Below are 17405 nucleotides of genomic sequence, written 5' to 3'. Positions count from 1 at the left end.
TTATCATTCAACTGCCTTAATTCAATTATTTTCTCCACGAGTATTTACAGACCACTGCAAAATGCAGAGCCTCTCTGGGGTTAAAATTAAAATAAAAACATGTCAGTGGACCAATTTGTAAAGCACACTGTTATTGATTACTGTGCAATATTTTACATGATCCCTTGGGTAAATTCCATAATTTAATCTTACCCTCCACTTTTGGTGAACTGTTGTATTTTGTTGCAATTTTAAAAGAGACTGGGAGTGAATTAATCTCACTGGAAATTTACTGCAGTGCATGATAGCGAAAGGGCACCAGGACTTTCATCTTCTAGGTTTCAGACACTTTTGGCAATTTACATGCTAATAAATTAGTGCATGCTTTACTAAGTTTGAAATGCTAAAATGGTTGATGAGATTTTCAATTTGGCCGAGTTAATCGTTATATTATTCATATTTTCGTTAGAATAATCCATTCCGTTGTACGAACACAAGGGCCAATTACAAAACTAGGGCAATGACGTTAGGAGAAACTCGGTAGTGTTGACTGACTTGAGCAACTATCACACTCACACCAAGCGTGACCAAAATATTACAAGGATCGCATGCTTTTATGAGAGATACGGCATTCACAAACCATTGTGATACGTTGAAGTAGACTGCATAACCATATCCATATTGATCCAAAATATAAACATACATGCTTCCAGAGGTTTAAAAGTACACTTATAAGAAGGAACTACATAACTTTAACAGATAACTTAATTGTTTGTTGAGACCTATCGTCACAATCACACGAAGGACCAGTTCATGAACATCAATGCCAGGCAGTGATTGGAATCGTCATCGTTAACAACTTTCCATGCAACAGCTTGCTCGTAGGACACCGGCCTACCCATGCTGGATGCACATATTCCGGCTGGCAGATATGCAAAGCCCTAAAAATTCGGAAGAAAAGAGCGCGTTAGAAAGTTGTATGAACAAACAATTCAAGATAGAAAAACAATAAGAGCCCGGTTTGGGGAACTACTTACCTGCTGCGTGATTTTGGAGAACTCCGAGCAGAGAAGTTTCCGTCCAGCTTCGTCTAGAATCTTGTCAAGCGTGATATCTTGGAGGGCAACAAGGGTAGTTTCGAGCATGTCAAGGCCAGCCTGGTTAGCAAAGGTGAACACTGGAGATGCCTGCAATTGAATTTCCAACAAACAGGTTGAATAGGGAACTCAGCATGTAGTTACTAGGCTACAGTCTAAAAGAGAGAAGGAAATTAAAACAGAAGGAATTACATTTGTTTTCACAGAGCAGCACATGATGGCATCCGAATGGCGCCAAAGTTGTTTCAAAACAGCATCACCAGATGAGATATCGACACGAAATAGCTCTCCCCCAGTGTGGATCCTGAAATACCGTATGTGTTCAGCTTTATGCAACTAAACAGGACCACACATTGCTAACACAGATATGCAAATAGAAACACTATAGTAAAGAGATGAAATATAAGTGACACCTGTAGCTTCTGAAAATCCATCGTGCCAAAGTATGAGCTTCGGGAGATCCAGGAAGGGGCTTTGGTCCTATTTGGGAGCTGAGCCTGGAAGGGGCAATAGCCATAGCTACCCTCTGAACAGAGCTTACAACACTACGCACGTACTGGCGAGCCATAGCAGCCACATTGTCTCGCAAGTGGTTCTCAAAGGTAAATTGGAAGGCTATGGTTAGCACTGACCTAAGGTTGTAACCATTCCCATCAGGGTCATTAACGGCGCGAGCACCACTGGTTCCTATTTCAAGGGTAGAGGCCAAATCTAATGTGCGAGATGCAGTAGGTCCATCCTGCAGTAAAGAAACAAGTAAAAGAAATCAGATATAATCAAAACAGACGGATACAAGAAATACCGCGATGTAAGATTAGTGACGTCACTTAACTGCCTTGGGATCCAAAGGTATGACATGAAAACCGGAGGGCAACAAAGGAGCATCATCAGCAAATGATTCATCGATAGGTGCGAAGACAAGCTGAGCACAGGCACCAACTGCATTCTCATCAACTCCACTGCACAACTGTAACAGTATATTATAGGAAACTTGTGTTAATTGACAGCAACAGAAAACACATGATGAATTCGATCGATATGCAGAATCAGTACACTAACCTCTAATAAGTACATATCCTGTGCCAAAGCAACATCTTCAGGAGAGAAAGCAGGACCCTCTAGCCGAACTACCTCTAAAAACTACATAAGAGTGAATGGCACGAATTACTACAAAATTGACTTTAAACACGGTGGATACGCAGTAACAGCATTGAGTTTAACACATGGAAATTGCAGTCACTGAAATGAATTTAGAGAGGATGATAAAGTTAATACCTCCTCATGCTCCACAGTTTGTGCAAGCGGTAAAATATTCTGGGTGGTAGGAAGCCACCACCTCTTGCAAGAGGAACTGCATATGGACTAGCTTTGAGACATGCAGCAGAGTATGCATCAACCCCATAGTCAGCCCACTCTGAGCGGTGCTCCCTCAGAAAACGAACAAGCAAAGCAGGAGGAACACTCTGATCAACCAAATGAAAGTTATCAGTCAACGATAGAAACCAGATTACTGAAAAGGGAGGGGACAAATATACAACACTAAGGAAGAACCGAGCCACAATTGGGTTAAGTTGCTAGGGACTTACCTGCAGCAGCATTGATGCCTTGGCACACAACACCCCTCCTCCAAAGGGTGAGAAAATAGATGTGTTATACTGCGAACCAAGCACTTTGTTTGGAGATGAGTTAATCGCAATGGTAACATCTTCCACACCATCACTACCCATAAGTGTCCAACCGTCATCAGCAAACCCATTAACAGCATCGTTAAACCCACTGAAATCCAATTCCAAATATTCTTAGTAAATCAAGAAATATGTTACTACAGCGGCCAAAGTTACATATGCACTTCAAATTGCAACCACCCTTTTGGTACTCAAGATTTCGGAGGGCATACCTGCACAGCCTCTGACAAAATGTCCTCAGCACAGCAGGTTGGCGACCTCCACCATGCTGAATTTCTCCACTAGACTCTTGCGCTATCTGTCGTATGTGTCGCAAGGCCTACAAAATAAAATAACAAAGATAAGTTGTGAATGGATAGGAAGAATAAACTACTACGTATAGTGACATTTGCACAAAAGTTCTTACAGAAATGGTCGTCTTCTGAGCAAGGATTTTGGAGGATTCATAAAGTGACCTGAGAACTTCGGGAACGCTCCAGGCCTAAGACATAAAAGGCACTTAATAAGGAAATCAAACAACTAAAGATTTGAGAGAGAAATAGTAATGATATACTCTCACATCTAGATCAACATGATCAACAATGTTGATAATGGAGCCACCACCCTCACAAGGTCGGATAAGATAGCCACTCGGAAGCATCTCAGCTCTGACAAAACTCGCCGATGTTGGCCCTGTTGGGCCACCAGTAGAAGAAGTCAGCGACCTCTCGCATACCTGTAAATGTAATTTTGAGATGGTGAGACAACTACAATAATTTTTCCACCGAGAACAACCAGAGATAGTAAGTCAAATCTCAGGATAAGAAAAGGAATCACTAATTGAATTACCACAAGACTGCCGTCTTCCAAACTTGTAGTATATCTTAGCGTCCAAAAGTCACGTGCCGCAGCCAATGTTGTGGGTGCATAAGTCTGGTTCAAAAGAAAATTTAAAGACTTAGAATACAAAACAACATTATCGCCACAGTATTTGATGCCTGGACGCATAGTGATAGAGCACCAATTGATTAAAACAGCATACCTGCATGTATACGAGCTCAATTGTTCCACCATTCCCCGCAGGGATTAAACTTAACACCTCAAGGCATCGGCAATCGCGAAACCAAGACTTACGATCTTTGAAGATTTCGGCGACCTATAATGGAAGTGAACATTTTACAACGGGGAGAGAAAAATGCGTAAACACAAATTTCTCAAGCGCCATCTGAAAATTCATACCTTTGTGGGCTCTAGGCTCACAAGACCGCAAGCTCGTGCTGCTACTCCACTGCAGTTGCGGGAGACAGCGACGATGCCAATAGAATCCGGACCAGGCTACAAAATATTGAAGGGAAAGTTACATTTCGAAGTGGTCCAGCAGATATAAAGTAGTAGACTGTAAAATATAGACTCATGCTTGCTCATTGCTTTAAAAGAAAGGACGCTACCTTCATCCCAATCATCTGGACCCAGTCGACAGCAGTTCCGGTAGCCTTAGAAAGGAACTCTGCCAGGGTCTCTTCTGCTATTGCAAGAAGACTGAAACAAAAAGAAAAATAATACTGTAAGCTCGCTTACTAAATCATAAACTAAATAGCTTCAATCAATTGTTCCACGGACACTAACGACTCACCCAGCTGGGTTGTTAGCATCCCTTTTGGGGTGCTGGGGAGTTGGGTTTTGCTGTTGTTGGTGCTGACCACTCATGACCACAGACTCGCAGCTATTGTCTGTGGTCGTTCCCGATGCCTACATAGAATTATCAAAACACTTTAGAATATGTATGATCTCAGAAACCTTGTAAGTTTTGTAAAGTACATTTCGTTCGAAAACATGCAACATTTCGTAGAACAGAAGAGGCACTTAGTGAGAATTACGGTATGCAGTTGCTGCTTCATAAATCCGTTCTCATAAACCAAATGAGAAACTTGCTTCTGTAAGCGGTCATTTTCTTCCATTAACAGCTTGTTCATTGCAGATAGCTTTCTGTTCACTGTCTGGAGCCGAGAAGATTCCTTCCGCTGCTTCTCTCGGCATCTACACAAGTAAGAACAACACGCAAAATGCAAGTTTTAGAGATTAATCTATCAGTTGATGGTCGTAAAATCTTATTCGGAAACAACTCGAATACTAATGTACGTAAAAAAAAAAAAAGATCGGAAATTCTGAATGCTGAAACTAACCGATTTATTATCGTCACTTGCGTGATAAAGTAAAAGGCTACGTTTGGTAAGCGGAAATTAATTCATGGGAAATCATTTACGCAATAAAACATCGAATAAAAATCATGGGAAAAGGAAGAAAATTCCAAACTCAAGAAACGGCATTAATTAAGCCAAAAAGGTGTCACTTGGCTCAAAAGAATCATTGGAAAAGAAAGAACATAATAAATAATAAAAGAAACTTATAAAAAAAAACCAAAACACTTTTGTTTTAATGAAAAATAACAAATAAAAATGCAGTAAATAGTAACATAAAAAATGTAAATATTTAGTTTTTAATTAAAAATAAACAGTACGAAGAGTTTAGTTAAAAACTCTATAAAAAACAACTCTAAAATAAAAGAAAGTGGATTGAGATGTCATTATCGTTCATTAAAAGTCCAAAGGACGCAAAAGCAGGTTATAAATTTTACATTTACTTTTCTGCAAAAGATTAAATATGCAAAAATCCAAGTGAAAGTTTCACTTTCTAACAATCGTTGTCGTTTTCTTCCATTAAATCGCAAATTAAAGGAAGCACAGAACTCCTTTTCGGAGGAAGATCGTTGTTCAGATAAATTCTCATTTATCTAAAAATAAACAAGAGAGAGAGAGAAAAAAAAAATTCCACGTGAAATAAACTGCATTATACGAATAATTTTTTACAAAAAAAAAAATAAAAGACAGAAGCTTGAGATTGCAGTCTTGCAGACCAGAGAAACAATATGTATGTATATATATACACATGGATTATTTTGGATTCTTTAGCGCAAAAACGAAGGCGTTTTAGAATTTATAGAGCCGATAACTGAGGAAGATAAAGCTTTGTTCTCGTACTTGTAAATAAAGAACTCGGCTTTTTCCAAAGACAGAAAACGTTTAGAGCATTTTTGAAATGATAAAAAGAACCCACATTTTCTCTTCAAAACTATACCTTTACACAAACAATTCAAATTGATAAAAGTCCATCACTTTCCAGAAAAGATGTGAACTAAATTTGAGATCCATCTCTCCACCAAAAATTATGACAAAAACAGGAGATAAAAAATGGCGGAAAATAGATGACAGAGGAGGCCAGAGAATCAAATTACCATTTTCCCAGCTCTTAAAAAATTTACAAATTAAATGGTTAATACTACCTGCGGTTCTGGAACCAGACTTTGATCTGTTTAGGCTCAATGTTGGAGAGAATGGGGCACTCTCTGATGAGCTGCTGCCTTTTCAGAGAGCTGGGCTTTGGGCACTCTGAGTAGACTCTCTCCAACGCCTCCACCTGCTCCGGCGTGTACCGAACGTACTTGCTCGAATCCATCTGCTGCCTCCCGCCGCTGCTGCTTCCAGGCGAGTCTCGATGCATTAGCAGCGCCATGTACGGACACACCACAACAAATCCAAAGGCTAAAAACAGGGAAGATTTGTGAAGAAAAACAGAAAAGACCACAAATCGAAAAGTGGGAAATCTCAAGAAACAGGTGAAAACTGAGGAAACCCAGAAAAGATGTGGGCTTTGAGCTCAGTGTTTTGGCAGAGGGGGAAGAAAAAATGGTGGGAAATTAATGTTTGGTTTGGTGGGTTTAGAAAGATGATTGGTTTTGGGTTAGGCGTTGTTCTTCGTCTTCTTCTTCTTTGGTAGTGGTGGTGGTGTTAGTGCAGCTGGGCAGGCTCTCTCCGCCAAGAGAGCCTCCTCTCTCCTTCATCAGATGCCTCTCCCTCTCTCTCTCCACCCTCACTCTCTCGGTCCTCACACACTCTCTCTCTAAAACTCTTTTGGTTTTTCTCTCTCAAGAACTCAAAAACTGAAAAACCCAAGTTAGAAAAAGCTCCTAGCTTGCTCAACAGTGGTTAAAGGGTGGCCCTGCTTGTGGTTTGGGGCTCCATTCTCGAGAGTTTTCTCTTAAGAGAGAGAGAGAGATAGAGAGAGAGAGAGAGAATTTATGTTTTTTTGTTTTCAAAAAATAAAAAGGAAAAAAGAAGAACCCACAGAAATAGAAATAGCAGAAAGGGATAGATAAGGGGAAGAGAGAGAATGTGCGTGTTTCTTTGTTTGTGGGTTTATATGTTGCGACAGAGAAAGCAAAGCAAGCAAGCCACAAGAAAACAAACACCACAATGCCAAATCAAACGGCAGCTGTGAACTGTCTACGACTCTGTCCTTTCTCTCTCTCTCTCTCTCTTTTTTTCTAAATTTATTTTTCCAATTGTTTTATTTTTGTATTTCTTGATTAAAAAAATACAATAATTCCTTTCTCTCTCTCTCTTATTCTCTGTAACTGGTAATGTGAACAATTTCGAAAAGGAAAGAAAAAAAGGGAAAAGTATAAATAAATGAGGAAGGCAGCGCTGCTGCTGCTGAGCTGACTGCTGATATGATATGATATGAGCCTGCAGGCCGTGAGAGTGAGGAGGGAAACCCAAAGCAACCACTGATGAGAGAGAGAGAGAGAGGACGTTTTTACAGATCTAGTTAATGTTTAATGTTTTGATTTGATTTCAAGTGTCTAATCTTAAAACTTGTTCATCTCAGAATCTACTTAATCAACGGTAGGTAACAAGGGTTTAGTTGGGGTGTTCTTAGAAGTACTGAGTACTAATTTAGTACTGAGGTGTTTTTATAAAAATAATGTATAAAAAAATTAAAAACGTGAAATAACAAAAATGGTGTTTATTCTCATAGCATAGCGAAGCAGTTTTTTTCTTTTCAAAACACAGTAATATCAAACCAGTCCTTAAAGTATCGTTCAATCACAAAAGTGATTCTAACAATGTTTAATAGATTGAAATTAGCATTTAGAAGAGTTTTAACACTACTAACATCTTGAGACAGAAAAATTAAAAGTGATTTTACATTTTGGAGAAGCATGAAGTAAGAGCTTCCGAGGTACGTTATGGTCATAAGCACAGCAGTTCAGATGAAAAATACTTAATACTTAATAGCTTTAATAATATTGGAATAAATGGTAAATTGAATATGGCATGTTTTTGCATGGCCATGATAAGAGCCATGCATGGGATGCATGTATGTATGCATGCATGGATGTTGTTATGTATGTAACATATGGATGCATGTATGCATGAGTGAGAAGGAAACTGTGGGGAGTGGGAGTTGCATGGGAAGCGTGAAGGGAGAGAGAAAATGGACAAAAGTAGAGTAACGCTTGCATTACTTGGTTATATGGGTTCCTTGCTACTTGGGCGGTTTAACCCGGAACTCGAGAGGTAAATTCAACAATAGGCCCAAATTATAGGGTTGTGAAAGTTTTTTTTTTTTTTTTTTTTAATCGTAAAGAATGAAGGAAAAATTGGCCACTCACAGGGAATTGTGGGCATCATTTAGGCGAGAGATGTTTCAATGTGCTAAGAACATAGTCTTGTACACATGTAATAAGGTTGAAATTTTTTCTTTAAAGTTCTAACTAATTATATTATTACACTTAATGCATCAAGTTGTGTTCCTTAGAATTTACACAGCTTGACTCATAACTCATAAGCAAATGCAAGTGTTTATTTTGTTTTTGAGGCCTAACGAACATTGTGTCAATAATACTCTGCATATAAAAAAAACTTAACTAATTTGTCGTATGCAATATATATGCGTGTCATGTAAGGAAAGACACGTGATAGATGCGTGAACACTAGTACATACATGACAAAATAACGTATATGTAACATGTTAAAGATGCAAAGAAAATGACTTGTTTTGATGATATTGTCACATCTCGGCCCGAGCCATCACCACATTCTGGGCTCAACTCCACCGTAGCACGATATTGTCCGCTTTGGGTTCCGACTACGCCCTTATGGTTTTGTTTCTGAGAACTTCTCAGTGAGTCATCCATCATGGGAATGCTCTCGCCCCTTTCTCGCTTGACTTCAAAGTTCCAATGAACTCCGAAGCCAGTGAGCTCTCAAAATGCCTTGTGCTAGGTAGAGATGAGAATATACATATAAGGCTTACATGATCCACTCCCTTGGGCGATGTGGGATGTTACAATCCACCCCCCTGAGGAGCCCGACGTCCTCGTCGGCACACACGCGGTCAGGGTTAGGCTCTGATACCAAATTGTCACATCCCGGCCTGGGCCCCCACCACATCCCGGGCTCAACTCCACCGTAGCACGATATTGTCTGCTTTGGGACCCGACCACGCCCTTAAGGTTTTGTTTCTGGGAGCTCACACGAGAACTTCCTAGTGGGTCACCCATCATAGGAATACTCTCGCTCCTTTCTCACTTAACTTCGGAAATTCCGATGAACTCCAAAGCTAGTGAGCTCTCAAAAGAGCTCGTGCTAGGTAGAGATGTGAATATACATATAAAGCTTATAGAATCTATTCCCTTGGACGATGTAGGATGTTACATATATACCACTCCATCCATCATTATATAATGGCCTGAAGGTGTGCGTATGTTCATTTAATAGTCACACGTAACATCTACCAAATAAAATCAAGAAAGATGTAATAACAAATAAAAAATAAGTCATGTATGAAGAAATATTGGAAAGTGTCATGGAGGATCAAATCAGTTTGAATCGAATTAGTCTCCATTATCATGGACTTACCACATATTTTGACAAAAAAGAGATGCTTGGTTACACAAAAATGGTGGAGGAGTTCTTAAGCAAAAGCAGTTTGTTGTCTATTCACGTAACTTAATGTTCATGATTGGAAAGTTTATATTATTATTCATTATTTAAAGATCATTTTAACCCCCAAAAAACAAAAAAAAACGAAAATAGGAGACTGTTTAGTCCTTGAATTGTATAAAAACAGATAGTCGGAATCGATAAAAACATGACAAAACTTCTATTTATTTGCTACAATTGATTAACCAAACAACCTTAGTTCTTGATGAGGGTAAATTGTGATGCAAACCAAAACTCTGGATAAGTTTCAAAGTAAACTAGTTTTGGACATATGTAGTTGGTGGCACTTACTTGTAGAGAAAGCCAGATATGCAAGTGTTATGTCAAAGGAAAGGGGAAAAAACTCACGGGATGGACGTAATGGGGTAAATTTGAGAAGATAATTCAACTTAACCAATTTCAAATCATCATTATATTTGTTTGTATTTACAAGTGGGGTTTGCTGTCCTCAAATTCAACTTATACATATTTCTTCATGCCAATAATATCCTAGTTAACTTATTAACTCACTAGAAATGTGGCACGTATTGTGCATGTGCATGCATCGTAACTTGTAAGTTAAAAGTGCAAAAAGAGACCAATTAGCTCTCAGTATCTAATGATATTTTCTTTTTAATGTTAAAAGAGGTTTTAAGTCTGAATTATTTTCGATAGAGTTTTATACAGTTACCATATACCACGCATTTTACCTATTAAATCTATGCATTGTTTAATTAAATTGAAGACTAGTCAATAATAGTTAGATATATATATATATACACACACACATATATAATAGCGTTAATTGATATAGTTTTAGTTTCTCCACCTGAAAAAGGAAATAAGAAAACTTTAAACACACTTGATTATCAAGCTTCAATGATGGATGCCAGTGTATACAAATTTTTATTTTTGTCAAAAGTGTATACAAAAATTTAAACCAAAGTATATATACTTTATAGCATGCATGAAGATGCCTCTTATTAAATTAATTAACAAGTGGCAAGGGTTCACATCACAAATTGAGATCCTGTCTGAATCTTTGTTTTTGAAACTTGGAAATTTGAGTCATTTAAGAACTTGATTTTGTGTGAGATGAGTCAATATGATGGATTGTTAAGGGCCGCATGATATAAATTGAGTGATCTAGATTTCCAATTTTGACAGCTCCGGACACATAGATCCAACTCTCGATCCTCACATCACATGCATGCAAGAAAAAGAGCTCGCTGTTTATATACTTTGATTATCTATAAGAACCCTAGTACTGGCTAAGTGCATATCTATAGAGGTCATATTTTTGTCTGATGTAACCACTCTACGTTATAGTTTCATAAGAAGTGTCAGTACCTTAACCCAACTTAACTAATTATCCATGCTCACAGTCGTCTCCAGACTATAGACTATAATTGCCAATCGGGCATGAGAATAATATATAGTAGCTAGGGTTTTGAGTCTCATCACCATTCATTAACGATTGAATTTGAGTTGAATGCTCACATTCTAGTACTTATCTATCTAAAGCAATTTAAACTTTCAAAACTAGAACCTAAACCCTTAACATACTTTTGTGGTTAAGGTCGACCAACATTAAATTTGAGTTTGAACGCTCACATTCTACCAACTATGACCTATCTGAAACAATTTAATTTACAAAGCAAGAACCTAAACCCTAAATTTCACTTTTGTGGTTAAGAGGACGATCAGCACCAACCATGGCACACCCTTTTGGCGACAATTGAAGGTGTCTCCCACATCTATCTCTTCACTTGCAAGAATCCAATAGAGTGAGAGAGAAAAAAGAGAGAGATGATGGATGAGAAAAGTAATTGACTTTTAGATTTCACGCAGGTTGACATTTTACATAAGGGTCATATTTTGAAAGCATCCAAAGCTTGCAAACCCTACATACTCCTTCAAATTAAGTTCCCTCTCTCTCTCTCTCTCTCTCTCTCTCACACACACACACACACATATAAATCTATACATACATGTGTCGATGTATAGCTTTAATGGGTTTATGATGAGGTTGAAAGAGGAGTCAATGGCTAGCAACACAGACTCAGTTGGTGTCTTCCTGTCTCCCTTAGTTAGCGCGCTCTGTATTATGATCATGATGAAGCCCTTTGCTTCTCCCTTTTTCTCTTTTAATTAGCTTTCCTTTTTTTTTTTTTCCTTTTGGGAAGAGGAGCATACAATATATATAACAAATAAGGTTTTAGGGTTTGGGACACACAGAAACCCCCACTGAGTCATGTTCCTGTATCACATTGCGTGATATTGCAAAATCAACATATTAAAGGTACTGGAGGTCCCTTTCCAGCAGCCCCATCTCTATCTGAAGGGACCCAAAAGTTTCTTTCTCCTTTTTTTTTCCTTCTCCTTTTTCTCATTTGGTGGAGGAGTGGAGAGGATGACCCCATTTTTTGTCATGCACCAAAAGAGTGTAATAGACTCACAAACAAGATCGACCCCTTTGCTTCCATTTTACATCTCTCTCTCTCTCTCTCTCTCTCTCTCTCTCTCTCTCTCTTGTGTGAAGGTGTAGGTTGAGGGTCCATATGCATGAAGTTAAAGAGGTGTAAAGGTTGACATGGATCGATAGAGAGAAGGAACCCAACTTGATAGGATATGCTCTCATGTGATGAGGGGAAAGTTTATTATGATTAATTTGCTAATAATTATGGCACAATATCATATAATTTTATACATAAATATATACACGATATGATTAGGAGTGGGATTAAAGTATGTGAATTTTATATTTTTGTCAAAACCTTAGAAAATGAGAGACAACAAAAAAAGGGTTTCAGTCATGAGATGAGAGTGAGAATGAGAGACTCTATACTAGTGGCATTTATGATCATTAACTGCGTACCAACATGACAAAAATGATCACCATGCAGTCTTTAAATTGTCACTATATATGTGGATTTTTTAGATTTTTGGAAACTTCTTTGGGTTGATTAGCTTGGAGCAGTATATAAGTATGTTAGGAGTCGGAGACACACGTTTTTGACACATGTTTTTATGAGGTCTACTCCGTAATGTTTTTCAACGATTTAATCTGTCTATCTTTTAGGTTTTACCTCAAAGACTATGCATGTCTACCAAAAATCACCCAAATCCAAACCATATGACCATTCATATGGATTAGATTTTAGTGTTTCTTTGTAGAATCGTATCCATTTTCTTTACCATAAATGAATGTTTTAATGGTTTTGGATTTGTCTAAATTTTTTGTAAGGATGATCTATGAATGAGGTACTAAAATATAGACAGTTCGGATTGTTGAAGTACATTACGAAATAACCCTACAAAATAAGTGTCAAAATATGTGTAAAACCGTGTGTATATCCATACCCTAATCCATATATATGAACCTTTTTCTCAAGTTTAATTGTTCCTTATTTTGTTTATATACATGTGAAATTAAGATGAAAGTATATAACCGTATCTAGGACCTCAAGTGCACATGAGGGACGTAAGATCATCTCCAATCAAAGGGTCTAGAGGGTCAGAGGGCTAAAAATAGCCCAAAAATCGTCTCCAACCAAGGGCCAGGTCAAATGGCTCGTGGGCTCTACTAGACAAAAAAGGGTTAAAGGGTCAGCCAGCTGGCCCGGGCCTGGCCACATGTTGACATCATGATGACATCATATTTGATTTTTTTTAACAGTTTTAATTTTTTTTATTTTTATATTAAGTAACATGAAACAACATTAAACAATATTATACAACATTAAATAACATTAAGTAACATTAAACAACATAAAAAAAATATTTAACAACATGAAAGTTAAACAACATTTTTAAAAACATTTAACAACATGAAAAGTATTGACAATCCATAACATAACATTATTGAGGTAATTTAATTTAAGTAACCATAGTAATTCAATTAAAATAATAAATTATGTTTGGCCCTATGGTCCTTGGTTGGAGATGGTTTTTTGTAACAGGGCTATGCTTAGCCTGACCCTCGGTTAGAGACAGTAAGAAATATGACCATGTTTATTAAAATATTAATTTCTTGAAGAACCGAATGATCCTCTGGCTATCATTCGATTAGATATGATCTAAATATTTTTAACCAATTAAAGTACAAGCTTAATTAATCCTTCGAGAAATTTAAACTGCAGTTGCAATACACATATATGGACAAAGTTTTTTCTTTTCTTATCATCTTATTATATTATTATTCATAGGATTAGAGAAATAGATGTGTGGCTAAGAAAGCACAAGTGGATAACCCCTCCAACAACACATATTGCCAAATGCAAAAAATAGCAAAGATTGGACGTGTTAACTACATTGAAGTGACGTATGCTAACCAATTAACTCATAATTAGTATTTTTTTTTTTTTTTTTTTAAAAGAAGATTAGTTGATGATTTTCGTTATGATAGTTCACATTTTCAGAGGTCGGGAAGATTCATGAGTCACAAAGGCATTTTAATATTTCTCTTACCATTATCAGTGTAATTCAACAGTACAAAAAATCGTACTCAAATATTGTTTGAAATTCTTTTCTTACTCCTGAGTCATCTCATAGTGGTACATAATTAGTAATATTATGAGACTTCAATTACCGTTTCGATAGACTTGTGCTGCCCTTATTTTTGGCACCCATGATTTTACTTTCCACCAAACATTACAATGGAACTTGTCATGCGTTTCCCAAGGAAATGATTCACGGATTGTTCTGGTGTGGTTATATATCATAACAAAGTTATAAGCTGTTTGAACAGAAGTAACATCTTCGATTATCTATATATTATGTGAACAAAAAAATGTTAAGCTAAGTCGTACACGCGAGTGCAAACTGATTATGATCATTCATACTTGTAGGACTTACTCTAATTTTTGGAGTAAAATTCAAATTTTAGGTTGTAAACTTATCCCAACTTGCTCCAACTCTTGGGTCAAATATGAGTTTTAACTCAAAACTCATTTTTTGGGACAAATTTAGCCCATAATTCTCCTGGGTTAGTGGGTTGGCCCACATATATGTGTATTTTTTTTAGTTTTATCGAGTTTTCACAAAATTCCCTCACGTTTGAGACATTACACTAACATCCCCTCAGGTTTTAATTCACTTTCACATAACCCCTTTAGTCAAATTTATGCCAATAAACTGACAACTTCACCCTTATAACTAATACTTAAACAATAAAAAAAAATCTTTATAATTTATACAAAAAATAATTAAACATTAAAATAGTATCACCATCTTCATCTTCTTTTTCCCTGCTAAGAATGGTTATGTACAATGGGATTCTACTTCATAAGCATTATGCTTGCATCCATAAGAAAATAATTAACAACAACAAAATTTTAGTTTCATGAAAAATTACTTCGATATTCCAAAACAAGTCAAAAGGCGCAAGAGGAATCAACTGAATTTGCAACTTGTAATGAAATTTCTTGTATTTAAGTCTAATTTTATTCTTTCAAATCAAAAAAATAAGCAGACGGTTGCTTTTCTTCCTCAAATTAATTTCCAGACAAAAGAGTAAAATGAGTAAAATGAGAATTCCTGAAGAATAATAGAACATCGATGCATAAACCTGCTGAATAACTTATGGTTATCATAACGTTCATAACCTTTATGCTTGTAGAGCCTTGATGTCCCTCCCATTTTGTGAAAGCCCTGATATCATTGCATTCATAGTTATTGTATCCCTCATTGGCATCCTCCTACACACCAGACTGTTGTCTTCCAAATTCCCACACTTTGCATACAAGGTTGAAAGAGCACTTTCAATTGGTACTACAATACTGAATGCATAGTTGATGGTACAGGCATGGATTTGCCTTCCTTGTTCAAAAGCATTAAGACTCGAACATGCTTTGAGGACGGTAGCCGCCGTTCATAGGGCATTCTTCCCCTCCCTTTTTTAATGTTTAATTTTTTTTTAATATTTTCTTTTTTATGGAAGAGACTTTAAGAAAATATTTAGAGTACTTGGATCTAAGGAAAGACATGGCACAAAACCGAACGCAATGGTGTTCTAGGATTCATACAACCAACCCCACTTAGTGGGAAAAGGCTTTGATGTTGTTGTTGAATATTTTATTTTCCATATAATTATAAAGACTTTCTTTATTGTCCAAGTAATTAATTATAAGGGTAAAGTTGTCAATTTATTAGCAGAATTTTGACTGAAGGGGTCATGTCAAAGTGAATTAAAACTTGAAGGGGTGTTAGTGTAATGTCTCAAACGTGAGGGGGTTTTTGTGAAAACTCGATAAACCTCAAGAGGTGTTAGTGTAATTAACCTTTATATTTATAAGTTCATTGAATCCAATGGTTAAGATTTAATATAATCAAATCTAACGGAAAGAAAAAAAATCTAATGGTCAGAATTTAAATCTAAAGACTAAATTAAAAAAAAAAATTCATGTGTTTCATATTCTTTCATAGTGTACCATAAGTTTCATGGTGTCAGTTTAATGATTTTTCAATATTTATCGGAATATAAATATTTTTAAGTTCAAATGTTCATAAAATTAAATTAGAATAGTCTACACAATTTTTTTTTTTTTAAGTTACTTTAAGAATCCTAAATTCATTATTTAATAATTTTGAACTAAAAATTTAACAATACATATGACTACAGGTCCATTTCCACATTTGCTGGTTGTCCATTCCCAACAACCCTAAACTTGATATATGAGTTGAAAAAAAATATTCATGCAGTCCACAGAAGACAAATTCAAACAACGTTAGGGTTTTCAGACAAGAAGCAAAATGATTTCATGAAGAAACATTTTTGAATCAGATAACGTAATATGAAAGTAGAAAATTAAAAAGAAGGTAATAGTGATGCGTTGAATGTAGAGAAGAGAAGAGAAGAGAAGCCAACATCCTTGATGCGTTTTATACCCCATCTGATTCATCTGCTAGCTCTTAGTCAAATAATACCTATTTTTTCTAATATTAGAAAAGATTTCAAAGTCAAATCTCTCATTCCCCATCAGTGTTTTAAAAGACGCATCTCGGGTGCGTTTAGGCTACCTTGGAGGTTGGGTTTCGGCAATTTTGCCTCTGTTTTCTTGGATTGGACGGAAACTTGCATAGGCTTATTTGGGGCGTGCCTAAGGTGTTGACTGGACGTTCCAGTGATCCAAAATCTTTTTTGAAATCTAAAATTTTCTGGAAAACTCTGTGCTTTGTAACTATGTTGCAACGGCGTTTTCACGAAGAAGACGACCGCGCGAGGAAGAAGAAATGTTTTTTATTTTTTATAAAGACTTGGCCCAAAACGACGTCATTTTGGCCAAGTCTAATTTTTTATTTTTTTTTTATAATCACTGCAGTTCTTCTTCTTTGCCAATTCTCTGTTATTTTCACCACCCAATATCCCATTTTCTTTGTGACCAACCAATACCCAATTCTCTTTGCTATATTTCACCCCATCCCTAATTCCACGATTCCCCAATTCCTCAAACCCTAAATTCTCAATCCCAATCCTATATTTCAATTTGACTCCAATCTCATACCTCAATTTGTTTCAAAATTCAAGTTTTTTAGTATTCTAATCTCAATAGATAATTATATATACAATATATATTAAATTATTTAGGTCTTGTGAGGTTTTGCCTCACGCCTAGGCGGGACTATCCATGGAACGCCTCCGCCTTTTAATACATTGTTCCCCATTGATAAACAAAAACAAAAAAACAAAGACCAATGGACTTGTCTTGAGACGACAACTCCTTACAACTCACTCTAAGGTCATATCCAACCAAAATAGCTAAATATAGCCCCGTCTAGAATTATAGCTCTCCAAAAAATTATTTTTTAAATGAACAGTGTTAGACTATACTTATATGCCA

The 17405-nt window shown here is 36.6% G+C and overlaps 1 protein-coding gene across 1 annotated transcript; it reads right to left on the bottom strand.

The window, feature by feature from the left end:
* Positions 1–627: 627 nt before the first annotated feature.
* LOC103952378 (homeobox-leucine zipper protein HOX32) lies at positions 628–6901 on the bottom strand. Its single transcript, XM_009363963.3, is given in 19 exon segments — positions 628–920; positions 1017–1166; positions 1269–1380; positions 1490–1815; positions 1909–2043; positions 2136–2216; positions 2352–2404; positions 2407–2539; positions 2663–2852; positions 2974–3080; positions 3168–3242; positions 3321–3476; positions 3590–3673; positions 3783–3896; positions 3980–4075; positions 4189–4279; positions 4374–4489; positions 4618–4777; positions 6081–6901. Coding segments are annotated over 19 exon segments (2556 nt in total). The 5' UTR covers positions 6311–6901; the 3' UTR covers positions 628–773.
* Between the last annotated feature and the right edge of the window lie 10504 nt (positions 6902–17405).

The sequence above is a fragment of a genome, unplaced genomic scaffold, assembly GCF_019419815.1.
Source record: "Pyrus x bretschneideri cultivar Hongxiangsu unplaced genomic scaffold, Pyrus_bretschneideri_v1 Contig19, whole genome shotgun sequence".
Lineage (NCBI taxonomy): Eukaryota > Viridiplantae > Streptophyta > Magnoliopsida > Rosales > Rosaceae > Pyrus > Pyrus x bretschneideri.
Note: the sequence above shows the minus strand (reverse complement) of the source record. Positions and strands in the feature narration are given on the sequence as shown.